Source organism: Chiloscyllium plagiosum, unplaced genomic scaffold (genome assembly GCF_037043375.1).
Source record: "Chiloscyllium plagiosum isolate Xiang-an unplaced genomic scaffold, Cpla_swu_hap1 HiC_scaffold_30, whole genome shotgun sequence".
Lineage (NCBI taxonomy): Eukaryota > Metazoa > Chordata > Chondrichthyes > Orectolobiformes > Hemiscylliidae > Chiloscyllium > Chiloscyllium plagiosum.
The window spans coordinates 8,207,875-8,222,948 of NW_028270168.1; the positions used below are offsets into that span (position 1 = coordinate 8,207,875).

At 41.9% G+C, this 15,074-nt stretch overlaps 1 protein-coding gene across 3 annotated transcripts in view; it reads right to left on the reverse strand.

Moving 5' to 3' along the window:
- The window catches only part of LOC122563492 (discoidin, CUB and LCCL domain-containing protein 1), a 142,709-nt gene that overhangs the window by 28,877 nt on the left and 98,758 nt on the right, over positions 1–15,074 (reverse strand). For all 3 annotated transcript variants that reach the window (XM_087976707.1, XM_043717282.2, XM_087976708.1), the window contains 4 exons: positions 11,987–12,187; positions 6,808–6,932; positions 6,512–6,671; positions 1,754–1,852 (listed from right to left, as the gene is read on the reverse strand). In XM_087976707.1, coding sequence (XP_087832833.1) covers positions 1,754–1,852; positions 6,512–6,671; positions 6,808–6,932; positions 11,987–12,187 — 585 coding nt within the window. The remainder of the gene's footprint in view (positions 1–1,753; positions 1,853–6,511; positions 6,672–6,807; positions 6,933–11,986; positions 12,188–15,074) is intronic.

Here is a 15,074-nt window from a genome sequence, read left to right on the forward strand (position 1 = left end):
GCCAGTGGGTTAATTAACCAGGGAAATTTGTAGTGTAGTTTGTCATATGTAGGTTACCTACTCTGCCACTTCCATTGAAGGGGTGTTATCTTGTCTCTCACACCTCTCCCAGAAAGATGCAGCCAACATCTTTACTCGTTGGTCATTAGATAGTTGCTGAGTGAATTATGAAATGAGAGGTGTCAATTATTTTGGGGAGCTCAGGTGGAAGTTTGAAAATACAGCTTCTCCACGAAAAGGTGCATGGTTGGTTCTGATCCACATTCCCCCGTCATGTTGAACTGGCAAAAAGTGCACTGCAGCATCCCAATTATACTAAAATTGTGATCCAACCCCATTGGCTTTCAGAGAATTATAAAATCCTTACAGTGTGGCCCATTTGGCCCAACAAGTCCACACCGACCCTCCAAAGAGCAACCCACTCAGACCCACTCCTCTGCCCTATTATGTTACATTTACCCCTGACTAATGCACCTAACACACACATCCCTGAACATCATGGGCAATTTAGCATGGCTAATTCACCTAACCTGCACATCTTTGGATTGTGGGAAGAAAACGGAGCACGCAGAGGAAACCCAGAGGCTTTGTTAGGGTGTTTTACTCATTCGAGCAGGTTCAAATCAGGAATCATCAGCTTGTGCCACCTTCAGGGTGGAAATGTAACTTGGGCAATTTGAAGTGCCCTAGCTTCCGAGTTCCTGGATGTATGAATGGGGCCTTGAATTTTGTTTTGTCCTGATTATTTAAGTGACAATAATGGTCATGAGATCTGGGAAGTGTCCAGATTAGTGGGGAGAATTAATCATGCAGAATAACACCTTTCATGGGTCCCAGGCAGATTATTAAACACTATGAACAACTATTGGATGAGCATGAGATAATTATTGGAGTTCTGAGGAAGGGTCACTGGACCTGAAATGTTAACTCTCATTTCTCTCCACAGATGCTGCCTGCCCTGCTCAGCTTTCTCAGTAATTTCTATTTTCGTTTCAGATTTCCAGCATCTGCAGTTCTTTCATATATTTTTAGGAGATAATTATATATCCAAGTATGAACTGAACTCCCTTTATAAAATAAATATGACATCCTACTCACCTGTATTTATCATTGCATCTCTACAGTATCCCATCAAAGGCAAAGGTAAAGCTTAACAGCTCCAATAAAACACTTGAAAATACTTTATGCCCACTATCAAAAGAATTGATATTTTCTTAATAACATAATAAGAAATTGTATGTGTTCTTCTATGAAGATCAGAATCTACCCCAGATCTGATGATGAGTACCTTAAACATGTCTTATTTTTAGTGATGCTGACACAGTGAAACATCTTTTTCCAGAACTTTATGTTTTAGTTATTTTTGTTTCTTCACGGGATGTGGGTGCTACTGGCTAAGCCAACATTTATTGCCCATTTCTAATTGCCCAGATAAGAGTCAACTACATTGTTGTGGGTTTGGAGTCACTGTGTAGGTCGGATCACATAAGGATGGCCGTTTCCTCCCCTAAAGGACACGAGGGAACTAGGCGGATTGTTCCAACATTCGACAATGGTTTCATGGTCATCATTAGTCCATTAATTCAGATTTTAAAAAAAATTAAATTCAAATTTAATCATTTGCCATGGTGGGCTTCAAACCCGGAACCCCAGACATTACTGCACAATAGTTTAGAGCTGAGCCGTTGTCTCCCCAAGCTCCTGATTTGAAGCATTTGCAGTTTTTATTTGTATTTCTACAATTTTATGTTACCTGGTGAGTGCTTCTCCACCATCACTGGGTTTACCGGGGTGCTGCTTTCTGTGAGGTGCTCCGTTGGCTTGGGTAAAGGTTTGGAACTACGGGGAATAGCTGCAGAGAGACAGAAGCAGAGTAAGTAAACCTTCAAACAAAATCTCATGGGAGACTCTACAAAGCAGCATCATCCTCAAAACCTGATGCCTCACCTCAAGACAGTTTGGAGAACCTTTTCTAGATATTTCTGCAGCAGGGAGAATATTCTAGACATTCCCTTTCAGTCTTTTCCTTACACTATAATCTATGCTCCTCCCATTCATCATCTCCTGGTGTAATGCATCATTCCAAGCATCTAATTCACCAAATGTCTTTTCCCCAAGCCTCCCTCAATACCAGGTAACAGGTCACTATCCACATCAAACACAATTTCATTTTCATGCAAGTGTTAAAATTCAGAGTGGAGAAAACCACTCAACCCCTTGACCCTGCTGCACCATTCAATGAAACTATGTCAATGGCAAAGAGGTAGAATTTTAAAACGACAGGCGAGAGGTTTAGAGGAGATTTGAGAAACCACTTTTTTCATCCAGAGGACATGGGGGTTTAGAATGCACTGCGTAGCAGGGCAGTTATAGAATTATACAGCATGGGAACAGACCCTTTGGCCCAACTTCGGCACCAAAGGTTTTAAATGTTGTAATTGTACCCATCTCTACCAGTTCCTCTGGCAGTTCATTTCACACATACATCACCACCTACATGAAAAGGTTATCCTTCAGGTTGCTTTTAAATCTTCCCCCTCTCGCCATAAAACTACACCCTCTAGTTTTGGACTCCACTACCCTGGGAACAAGATCTTGGCCCTTCACCTTATTTATGTCCCTCATGATATTATAAACTTCTATAAGATCACACCACAGCCTCCTACACTCTGGGGAAAAAAGTCCCCAGTCTCTCCATATAACTCAAACCTTCCAGTCTAGATGACATCATTTCTGCATCCTTTCCAGTTTCCATCCTTTTTATAGCAGGCCGACCAGAATTGTAAGCAGTACACCAAAAGCAGCCTCACTAATGTCTCTTACAGCCACAACATGACATTCCAACTCCTATAGTCAATGTTCTAACCAATGAAGGCAAGTGTTCCAAACAGCTTCTTCATTGTGTTGTCTACCTGTGACACCACTTTCAAGGAACTATGTACCTGCACCCCTAGGTCCCACTGTTTGACAACACTCCCTAGGGCTGTATGATTAATTGTGTAAGTCCCACCCTGGTTTGTCTTACCAAAATGCATTTATCTAAATTAAACTCTACCTATCAATCCTCAGGCCATTGGCCAAGCTGATCAAGATCTCATTGTACACTTCGATGACCTTCTTCACTGTCCACTAGACCATCAATTTTGGTGTCATCCACAAACATACTAACCATGCCTCCTATATTCTCATCCAAATTGTTTATACAAATGACAAACATAAGTGGACCCAACACTGATCCTTGTGGAAAATGCTGATCATAGGCCTCCAGTCCAAAAAACAACCCTCTACCATCACCTTCTGTTTCCTACCGCCAAGCCAATTTTGTATCCAATTGGCTGGTTCTCCCTGGAACTCATATAATCTAATCTCACTAACCAGTCTACCATGTGGAACCTTCTTGAAGGCCTTGCTAAAGTCCATAGATGAGGTGGGAAACTGCACAACCTTTAAAAAGTACTTGGGTGAGGATTTGAAATATCATAACATTCAAGGCTATGGACAAGTGTGGGAAAGTGGGACCAATGTAGATTGAGCAGTACAGACCTATTGGGCCAAAGGACCATTTCTGCACTGAATGACTCCATGATTGAGATCATGGCTGATCATGGAGGAGCATTTTTTCTTTTTCTTGGGAAGTCCCTCGAGATGAAGGATGAATTTCTTCCCCTCCGGAGTTGTAGGGCCTGAGGTGACTGAGCAGTCCATTGCTGGATCCTTTGGATAGTGAGGAGGGAGGAAGTAAACGGGCAGGTGTTACACTGGAGGTTGACCTAATGACTCCACATTCCCACTTATTCCAATAACCTTTCATGTTCATGCTCATCAAGGATCTCTCTGCCTCTCCCTTATAAATACTCAAGGTCACTGCTTCAACTAGTAAAGGAATATAACAAATGCTGATAATTTAACTCTGTCTTGTCAAATGTAGATGATCTGCAAAGTGGTCGCCGAGTCTCTGATTGGTCTCCCCAGTGTATAGGAGACCACATTGTGAGCAGAAAATACAGTTGACTGGAGTGAGCGAAGTGCCCCACAATCACGGCTTCACCTGGAAGGTGAGTGTGCAGCCTTGCATAGTGAGGAGGGAGGAGGTAAAGGGGCGGGTGTTACAACTTCTGCAGAGAGGCTTTCAGAAATGTCCACCTTTTTCCACAATCAAGGATTCCCTACCACCATGGCTGACAGGGCCTTCAGCTGTATTTGACCCATTTCCTGCATTTCTGCCCTCACCCCTTCTCTTCCGACTCAACACCAATAGATTCCTCCTAGTCCTCACTTGTCGCCTCATTAGCATGCATATCCAAAGGATCATTAGCTGCCATTTCCATTCACCTCCAGCGAATGCCACAACCAGAAACATATTTTCTCTCCTCCCTTGTCCCCCTTCCACAGGACCGTTCCCTCCAGGACACCCTGGCCCACTCCTCCCTCATTGCCAATACCTTCCCACAGCCCCATGGCACCTTCCCCTGCAACCTCCAGTGTAACACCTGCCCGTTTACTTCCTCCCTCCTCACTATCCAAAGGATCCAGCAATGGACTGTTCAGTCACCTCAGGCCCCATAACTCCGAGGGGAAGGAATTCATCCTCCATCTCGAGGGACTTCCCAAGAAAAAGCAAGAAGGCTCCTCCATTCAATAACATACTCAGCTCTTGAAATGCACACAAACAGCATCAGTGCAATATTTTTTCCATTCTCCACACCAAACCTTATGAGTAAGGCCATCAAGACGATCACAGTTATTCTTGGATTATGGGCAAGTTTATGGTGGTTTATGGAAAATCTCCAGCAACTGGGATCAAGACAGTCCAGAATCATTTCACATGGGATCACACAACGACAGAAGACAGCAGATTTTTGTACCGATAATATGGCTAGCTTCAAATCTAGTTGTCCAAAGGCAAAGGCCAATGTTAACTCACTGCACCGTTCAGTCCCCAGTTCCATTTATAATTTTTGAGAAATGTAGGAGAACATTTTTCCCTTCAAGGGGAGTGATCCAATCTCATAATGAAATAATCAGCTCAGGAAGGATTTGGATGTACCATGTGATCTCTGAGACGATGACATCATGTTAAAAGCCACATCCTTCTTCAATTTATACATAGCTGTTTATTTGTGTTTCAAACACAGTAATCAAAACCTTATGCAATTTATATTACATTATCTCACATCGGTGGTTTGAAAAATGATGGTCTATTTCTCTGTTTGTAATAACTATCCAGTTCAGAGTGGACAAACATTCCGCACAGTTTCATCCACTGTAGTCTTTTCAGTTGCATGTTTTTAACACATCTAGAGACTTCCTTCTAGTCTAAATTTTTTAATCTTCATTTCCTCTCTCTCTCTCTCTCTCTCTCTCTCTCCTACATTAGCTTTGTGGATCTGAACAACTTTCCTTAGGTCAGTGCTTTTTTTATTCTCATAGTTTGACCATCCACAAATCAGGGCAAATAGTTATTCACAAGGTATGTTGTTAAAATTTATGACGGACAATATTAAAACCCCTACAGTGTGGAAGTAGGCCATTCAGCCCATCAAGTCCACACTGACCCTCTGAAGAACATCCCACTCAGACCCATCCCATGCCCGAGACCTAAGTTCACTTCAGAGATGACCTGGAGAATGGGAAAAAATTGGCTATAAGAGCTGCTCCTTTTTTGAGGTATTTTAGGTGTTGGAGCTGATTTCCTCAAATTCCAGGAGCAGCAATTACTGTTTCATAAGCTGTTGTATTGTTTTGGAACTTTGGGGGAGGAAAGATCAAAACAACAACACTTTAAAAAGGAGGAAGAGAGACAAAGCCAGAGATGATATGGTGAGTGAAAAGGTGTCCAGATGGGTACATGAATGGTAAGGGATATGGGCCAAGTGCTGGCAAATGGGACTAGATTAATTTAGGACATCTGGTTAGCATTTTAGAGTTGGACCAAAGGGTTTGTTTCCATGCTGTACGTCTCTATGACTTAATGACTCAGAATCAAGGTTTGGTATATTGTCCAGGGCAGGTAGTTATAAGATGATTTCTCCTCCTGATTGACATTATGTGATTTTGGTTAAAATTTTACACTCTGACAATGGTTATACTACTGCTCATTCACTTCTGAAGAGACTACAGAAGAAAGTTTCAAAAACAGAAGTTGCTGGAAAAACACAGCATGTCTAGAAGCATCTGTGGACAGAAAGCTGAGCTCAGACCTCAGGTCACTGGATCTGAAATCTGATTTCTCTCCACAGATGTTGTCAGACCTTTTGAGTTGTTCCAGTAATTTCTGTTTTGGTTTCTGATTTCCAGCATCCATAATTCTTTTAGTTTTTTTTGTTTATAGAGGACAGTTTTGGAGTTTCTGTGTGGATTTTGGAACTGCAACCTCTGAGTTATTGATCGGGGGCTGACATCATACTCAGCCAATATGAATAACTAACATTGATGTACACCATCACCACACGCACACCTCTTCCCCCATCACGACAAAGAAAGCAAAAAAGATGAAAAGCAGGATCTTTACCAAACCGGATTCTTTGTGAGGCCTTGCAACCAATCAGCTCCACCTTCAAAGCTATTCTTTGGTACCAGGTTTGGGGTCTAATTCGAATGTACCGCCCCACGAAAGATGGGATAAAATTGTTGCGAACCGATTGACGGTCATTCATGTTGCCTTGAAAAATCTTTTGGTTGAAAAGAGAAAGGTTAAAATACAACACAGAACAGAAAGGTAGGTGGACCCTCAGGAGGATGTTCTGGAGGTCTAAAGTGCAGCATTCAATTAGCAAGCATCAGTGTTAAAGTTTGATTGAGAATTACCTTGCCTTCCTTGTTGTTCCTAGTCTTATAGATTCTCCATGTTTTCCCATCTCTGCTGTAGGTAATCTTATATGTTTTCACATAGAAGTTATACCCATTTGTCATGCTGCCTTTGGTCACAATCCCTGAAGTTATAGATGTTGCAAAACACAGTCATTTACACAGGTGACGGGACATAATACACCGGAAAATTGTATTTACTTGTATGTTTTGAAATATTCATCGTCAAAATTGAGTTTACTCAATGTCCTTATTTATAAGAAGAGTTACATTTCACAATCACAGGACATGGCAAAATGTTCTATGACTGACAAAGTACCTTTCAAATGTGTTCAATGTTAGAAAGAACAACACACAGATGATTAATGTACAATGGAGCCCCACAGAGTGATGTGATAATGATCAGACAACTTTGTTTTTATGATACTGAGAGATTAATATTGGCCAGGATACCTTCTGCTCTCTTCTTCAAAATGGTCTATGGGATCTCATTAATTCCCATTAACACTTCAACTTCCCCTCCCACTCTGCCAAGAACATGCAGGCCCTGGGCCTTCTCCATCACCACTTCCTTACCATGCGACGCGTGGAGGAAGAACACCTCATCTTCCATCTCAGGACCCTCCAAACCCACAGCATCAATGTGGATTTCACCAGTTTGCTCATTTTCTTTCCCCCCCATCTTATCCCAGTTCCAACCTTCCAATTCAGCACCACTCTCATGAACTGTCCGACCTGTCCAACTTTCTTCCCATTAATCGCTCCACTCTCCTCTCTGACCTATCATCTTTATTCCACCTCCACCTACCAACATACTGTCAGCTACCTCCCCCCAGTCCCACCCCCTCCCATTTATCTTACCACCCCCTCGGCCCCCAGCCCCATTCCTGATGAAGGGCTTTTTTCCCGAAACATCGATTCTCCTGCTCCTTGGATGCTGCCTGACCTGCTAAGCTTTTCCAGCTCCATACTCTCGACTCTAATCTCCAGCACCTGCAGTCCTCACTTTTGCGTATGGGATATTTTATGTCCACTGGAACAGGAGCAAACATGGCCTTAGTTTAACATTTCATTTAAAGGGTGGCACCTCAGAGAATTCAGCACTCCTTTGGTATTGCACTAGAGTTAGATTCTTGTGCTCATATCGCTGGAGGGGCATTGAATCCATGGCCTTGAAGTTTGTGAGGCCAGGGTACTCCCAGCTGACCCATGGTCAACCCAATCTTTGGGATGTTGAAGGTCATCAATTTACTTTGCTGTAATTAATCTCCAAACTCAGTTCAAATTAATTACCTCAAACTAAACTGGTTACAAGTGCCTATTGGCTCTGTTTTTGTGTCACTGATCTTTTCCCAAAAAATGGCATTCCATTGTCAATCCTCTCCCCACCTCATAACAATTCTCTCAGGGGAGCAGTAGTTTGAAGGAATGACTGTCGGTTGTTAAAATTTCCACACACTCAATGAAGTCACAAGTCTGATTAATGCTATTTGGAAGGTGTACCATTGTTTTTCCCCTGGTTATCAACCCATGTACCATACTGCTGCATGTTTTGCTGGTAATAGCCTGTAAGCCTTGGTCCAATTAGTGGATAAAATCAGTTCAGCACACCGCAAGGAAGAGAGTGCAACAAATTAAACTGTTGAAATTATTGAATGTGCTGTCTATTTTCAGCCAGAGCTGACTGTGATACATTCCAATGGATATTGCCCTCTTTCTGACCTTAAACTATGAATACTCCAACATTTATTGTAAAGATTTGTGGTAAGCACACTTTGGCCAGCACCCAGAAGCAGAACGCTGAAAAAAAGGTGTCGGCCATTTGGCTGATTGAGCCTGCTCTGCCTGCGGTATGAGCATGACTGATCCTCTATCTCAATGTCATACTCCTGCTCTCTCCCCATATCCCTTGATGGCTTTAGCATCTCACAACCTGCTTCACAACACTGGGGTCCCAGGTTCGATTCCAGCCTCAGGCGTCTGTCTGTGTGGAGTTTGCACATTCGCCCAGTTTCCACATGGGTTTCCTCCCACAGTCCAAAGATGCGCGGGTCAGGTGAATTGGCCATGCTAAATTGCCCATAGTGTTAGGTGCATTAGTCAGAAGGAGATGGATCAGTGTGGACTTGTTAGGCTAAAGGGCCTGTTTCCATACTGTAGGGAATCTAATCTCATCTATATTTTTAGATTCCCTAAAGTATAGAAGCAAGCACTTTAGCCCAACAAGTCCACACCAACCCTCCGAAGAGAAACCCACCCAGAGAAATACACTATATTTACCCCTGACTAATGCACCTAGCACTATGGGCAATTTATCCTGGCCAATTCACCTGACCTGCACATCTTTGGATTGTGGGAGGAAACCAGAGCACCTGGAGGAAATCCACGCAGACACGGGGAAAATGTGCAAATTCCACATAGACAGTTGCCCGAAGCAGGAATCGAATCCGGGTCCCTGGCGCTGTGAGGCAGCAGTGCTAACCACTGAGCCACTGTGCCACCTTTCTTACACATATTCAGTGACGGACTCCACAGCTTTCTGTGGTAGAGAATTCCAACTTCAGAGTGAAAATAAATCTTTTCATCTTTGTTCTAAATGTTCAATCTTGTGTCCTGAGGTTATGGCCTATGTCCTAGAACTCGCCAGCCTGGGGAAAAATCATCCCTGCATCCAGCCCTGTCAGAATTTTATAGGTTTCAGCGAGATCCCCTCTTATGCTTCTAAATGCCAGGCAATACATGCCCAGTCATAGTTTTAGAGTCATACAGCACAGAAATAGACTTTGTGGTCAAACACATTCATGCCGACCAAGTTTCCCGAACTAAACTAGTCCCACTTGCTTACATTTGGCCCATATCCCCCTAAACCTTTCCTATTTACGTACCTGCCCCAATGTCCTTTAAATGTTATAACTGTAGCTGCAGTTCATTTCACATAAGAACTCTCTGCATGAAAAGATTGCCTCTCAGGTCCCTTTTAAATCTTTCCCCTCTCATCTTAAAAAAAATATGCCCCAGGATCAGTGTGCAGGTCCTCAGTGGCAAGTATATCCTTTCTCAGAAAAAAAAAGATCCAAACTGCACACAATACTCTGGGCGTGGTCTCATTAAGGCCCTCTACAGCTCCAGTAAGACAACCCAGTTCCAATACTCAAATCTTCTTCCACTGCAAGACAACCTACCACGTCTTCCTAACTGCTTGTTGAACCTGCACACAGACTTTCAATGACTGACGAACATCCAAGTCTCTTTGGATATGTACGTCTCCTAACCTATCACCGTTTGAAGAATATTTTGCCATTACCGAAGTTGATAATTTCATCCTGACACTTCATCTGCCACATATTTGCCTTTTCAACTTTGTCTAAATAGTTGAAGCCTCCTCACTACTCACAATCCCATTTAGTTTAGTTTCATCTGTAAAATTGGAAACTTTACATCTGAATTCCTCATCCAAATTGTTGTTGTGTCTTATGAATAGCTGCAACCCAAGCACTAACCCCAGTGGTACTCCACTCCAAAAAAAAATCTATTTCCACACTTTGTTTCCTGTCTGCTAACCAATTCTCAAAACATGTCTGTATATAGCCACCAATCCCATTCTGATTTAATTTTCAGCACCAACCTCTTATGTGGAACTTTATCAAAAGCTTTCTGAGAACCCATTGACATCACATCCACCGGCTCTCCATTACTTATTCTGAAAGTTACATCCTCAAAACACTCCAGTAGGTTTGTCAAACGTGATTCCCTTTCATAAATCCATGTTGATATTTTTAATTGATATTTTCAAAGTGCCCAATTATCATATCCTTAAAAGTGGACTCTCTCATTTTACCTGATGTTAGGGCAAAGATAGATTGATGTTTGAACAGTAAAGGAATGAAAGGTTATGGTGAGTAAGTGAGTGAGAGGGCGGGTAAGTGGAGCTGGGGCCACAAAAAGATCAGCCATGATCTTATTGAATAGCAGGGCAGGCTCGAGAGGGCCAGACGGCTGACTCCTGCTCCTAGTTCTGATGTTCCCATTTCTTGTGTTCTTCTGTTAGGCTAACCAGGTCCTGTTTTCTCCTTCCTTTTTCAAACCACATTGAAGTATCCTCACAGAAAATAAATCAGGAAGTACATGAAAGGTAGTTTTATTAAGCAGAAATTGAAAATGAAATTCTATTTCCTGCTTGTCAGGAAATGTAACGGTGTGTTCCTGTGCTTACTGGATTCAATATGCTTGATTTTAGTTTTCTTTGGACATTTGCAATTGGCATTGCGAAGAGGTGTTGATCCCACTGAGGAGGGGCTTGGGTCCTTCTATGAAGATACTTCTATTAAGCAGAACTTGAAAATGGAATTCTATTATAAAGCATTCAATAAGAAAATAACAAACAAAAATACACAAAAGCAGCAATGAAGATTGGCTTCTGAAGCACAAGTGTCTGAAGCATATTTGTGAAACGAGGGTCCAATCTACAGGCAAGGTTATATTCTGGGACTGATTGAGGTGCTGAGCAACAGTGAAACAGATGGTGTCTTGGTGCTAAATGCAGAACTTGGTCTTACCAATTCAGAACGATTGCAAATTACTTATCATGCACATTCAATACTCGTAACTCAATGTCTAAAATTTTCAAGCAAATTTGAATGCACGCTATTATAGATTAATGTATAATTTAAATGGGGTCTTTGACTCTGATAAAAATGGAATAGTGAGTTTGCACACTGCCTCTTCAACTCTGAACCCAAGCCCCTACACAGTGGGATCAATGCCTCTTCGCAATGCCAATTGCAAATGTCCAAACTAAAATCAAGCAGTTTTGAATCCGGTAAGCACAGGAACACACCATAACATTTCCCATAATTTAGCAAAAAAATGACTCTCTCTCATTAGAAGAAGGAAATAGATAAGCAAAAAAAAAAAATCATGGTTAACAGATTGCAGGAATAGCTACACATGGTTCACATAAGTCAATAGCCTGAATGGGATTAACTTTTGCTCACAAACAAGAAACAAGTGTAGGCCACTTGGCCCTCTGAGCCCGCTGACCTGTTCAATAAGGTCATGGCTGACATGATTTTAATCTCAACACCACATTCTTGCATATCCCCAATAATGTTCAAAATCTTTGAGAAACGTCAACCATAATTTGTTAAACCAAAACTTGACTATGTAATATTGTACTGACCTGTGATGTTCTTCCGTTCTCCCAAGTCTATTTGCAGCCACTGGCGCTCAGTGGGTAAGTCGGCTGCCCATGCCCAGGGATACCCATTGTTGCTGATATTTGCTTTGTCAGGGGACCAGACATGCAACTCTCCAATGTTGTTCTTCTCTGTCCAAGAGGATGAGGCACTAAAATGTCTAGTCTTCAAGATGGTATCACAATCTAAGAGGAGTGAAACAAATGGTGAATTGGTGACCCTGAACAGGTATGTTTCCTTTTTGCTCAAGCTCTTCCTATCTATATGGTTTCGAGTGTCCTCCAAAGGGACGAATATAAATTTCAGACTGTATGGAGTGAATTAGCATCTCTTTTCAGCTCAGGCACTGGCAGTGGCACATTCATTGGTCAAGCTACAGATCTTAATAATGACTCATTTGCAGAGGCTGTAGATGGCAAGAAGTATCAATGGATCCAAATCAGCAAGGAGTCAGTCAGGGGTGAACTTCAACTTATGATTGTCAGGTTTACACCCATCAAATAAGCAGCCAAAAAAGCGAATGGAATCTCAGCCACTCCAAAGAAACCCAAGGCCCTACAGATGCAATAATCAGGTGGATCAATAAGTGGTTGATGTCCCCTATACCTTGAGGGTGACATATTGTGGCACAAAGAATCCTTCAAAGGAATAACAAATGATCCTAAAATCTTACACAGCAAACAGCTGGTTATCTGTACCAATAACTAACTTGACACAGAATACTTTCTTAGCGAAAGCAAATTGAGCTAAACTGAATTTTATTTGCAAAAACATTTAAATCTTTTCAAATCCATTCTTAAGTAACACAGCAAAATAGCAAAGGAAAATCAATTTGTTCATGTAGGTTTTCAGTAACTGGAGTTGCAACTTAGAACATCTTTAATTAATCTCAGGATGTGGATATTTACATTCTCAAAAATGGCACAGATTATAATTTAGCTGAATCATAGCAGAATAATAATCCAGGGTTACCAGCCGCTGTCAGAATTGATGCTATTGTTTGATTTATAATGGGAAATATTGAAAAACATCTATTAACTCAATAAGCTTATTTCTGACATTACATTATCAGAAAGAAAAACAATTGCTAAAATTCTCCACTCTACAGACTAATTGCAGCAGGAAAACCCAAATAAATGAATATGTACTAAAACTGGACTATTAAATTAAAATCTGGGTTTTGGCAAATGTTTCACCTTCTAGTGGCACTGGACTGATAGCCATCTTGCAAAAACATCATGTTTCATTAACCCTGGTACACATCTCACTGCACAGGCTCGGAAATACCATGGTGAGAACTTCCTGCAGAGATTCTACAGCTCATAATTTTCACACTATCAATTGATTAAAAAGAAATTTATTTACTTGACTTATAGCCAGTAGTATTTTGAGTTTATTAAAAGATGTAATAATATCTAAATTTATCTGTCTAATCCTATCATTGCATTCAGTAAGTCTTACAGATAAAATTGCACAACATCTACTTGAATCCAGAATTCCAGAGATATTCTAAATAACTCATTAACAAATTTTAATGTGCCCATTTTAATGTAGTTAAAAATGAGTCTGTCAGATTTCATTCATCTAAATGTAGCAATCTCCAACCATTACTATAAAAATATCGTCTTTTATTGCTAGAAGTCAATAAGATTTCTATCACTACTCCTAGGCATCACAAATTCTGGAACAGGAAATTACAATCTATTACGCAGTTAGACAGAAACTTGCTGTGTGGCGCTTGGCTGTCATGCTTGCCCAGAGAACAGTAGTCACTGCTGTTCAAAATAGTTCATTGAATATGTTGGTACATTCCTTAGATACATGATAAAACCCTACATTAATGCAAGCTAGCTGTTTCTGCCAATTAAAATTGAGAGTTTGGTACAACCCTCCCCTCCACATCCTAAAAGCTCTGGCCTATTAAATTCAAGTATACATGCACATCAGAGGACTCTTGTAATGAGAGGTAATGTCCCTACCTCTGAGCCAGGAAACCTGGGTTCAAGTCCCATCTGCTCTAGAAGTGTGTCTTACCATCTCTGATCAGGTTGATAAGGCAAACTATCTATGTACGCATCGAGGCAGCGGAAGGTCACTAGCCCTCTTTAGCCTCTGCCGTCATTCAGCAAGAACATGGCTGGTAAAATTGTGGCCTCAACTCTGCATTTCTGGCTATCCCCTAATTCTTGGGGCGGGGGTGGCAGGGTGGCTCAGTGGTTAGCACTGCAGCCTCACAGTGCCAGGGACCCAGGTTCGATTCCAGCCTCGGGCGACTTTGTGGAGTTCGCACATTCTCCCTGTGTCTGCGTGGGTTTGGTCCGGTTTCCTCCCACAATCGAAAGATGTGCAGGTCAGGTGGATTGGCCGTGTTAAATTGTCCATAGTGTTAAATGTATTAGTCAGGGAGAATTGGGTCTCGGTGAATTGCTCTTCAGAGGGTCGGTGTGGACTTATTGGGCTGAAGGGCCTGTTCCCACACTGTAAGGAATCTAATTTTGACTCTGTTATTGGTCAAGAATCTACTTATCTCTGCCTTAAATGCGTTCAATGACCTTGCTTCCACTGCTCTCTGGGGAAGAGAGTTCCAGAGTCTAAGAAAAAGGAACCATCCTCATCTTCATCGCAAATGGGAGATGCCTTACTTCTAAACTGTGTCCTCCAGCGGCAACTTCTCCTACAAGGGGAATCTTCCACTCTGTCAGGCACCTTCGGATCATCCATAGAGTCATAGAGCCATAGAGGTGTACAGCATGAAAACAGACCCTTCGGTCCAACCCACCCATGCCGACCAGATATCCCAACTCAATCTAGTCCCACCTGCCAGCACCCAGCCCATATACCCATCCAAATGCCTCTTAAATGTTGAAATTGTACCAGCCTCCACCACTTCCTCTGGCAGCTCGTTCCATACCTGTACCACCCTCTGCGTGTAAAGTTACCCCTTAGGTCTCTTTTATATCTTTCTCCTCTCACCCTAAACCTATGCCCTCTAGTTGTGGACTCCCCGACCCCAAGGAAAAGACTTTGTCTATTTATCCTATCCATGCCCCTCATAATTTTGTAAACCTCTAT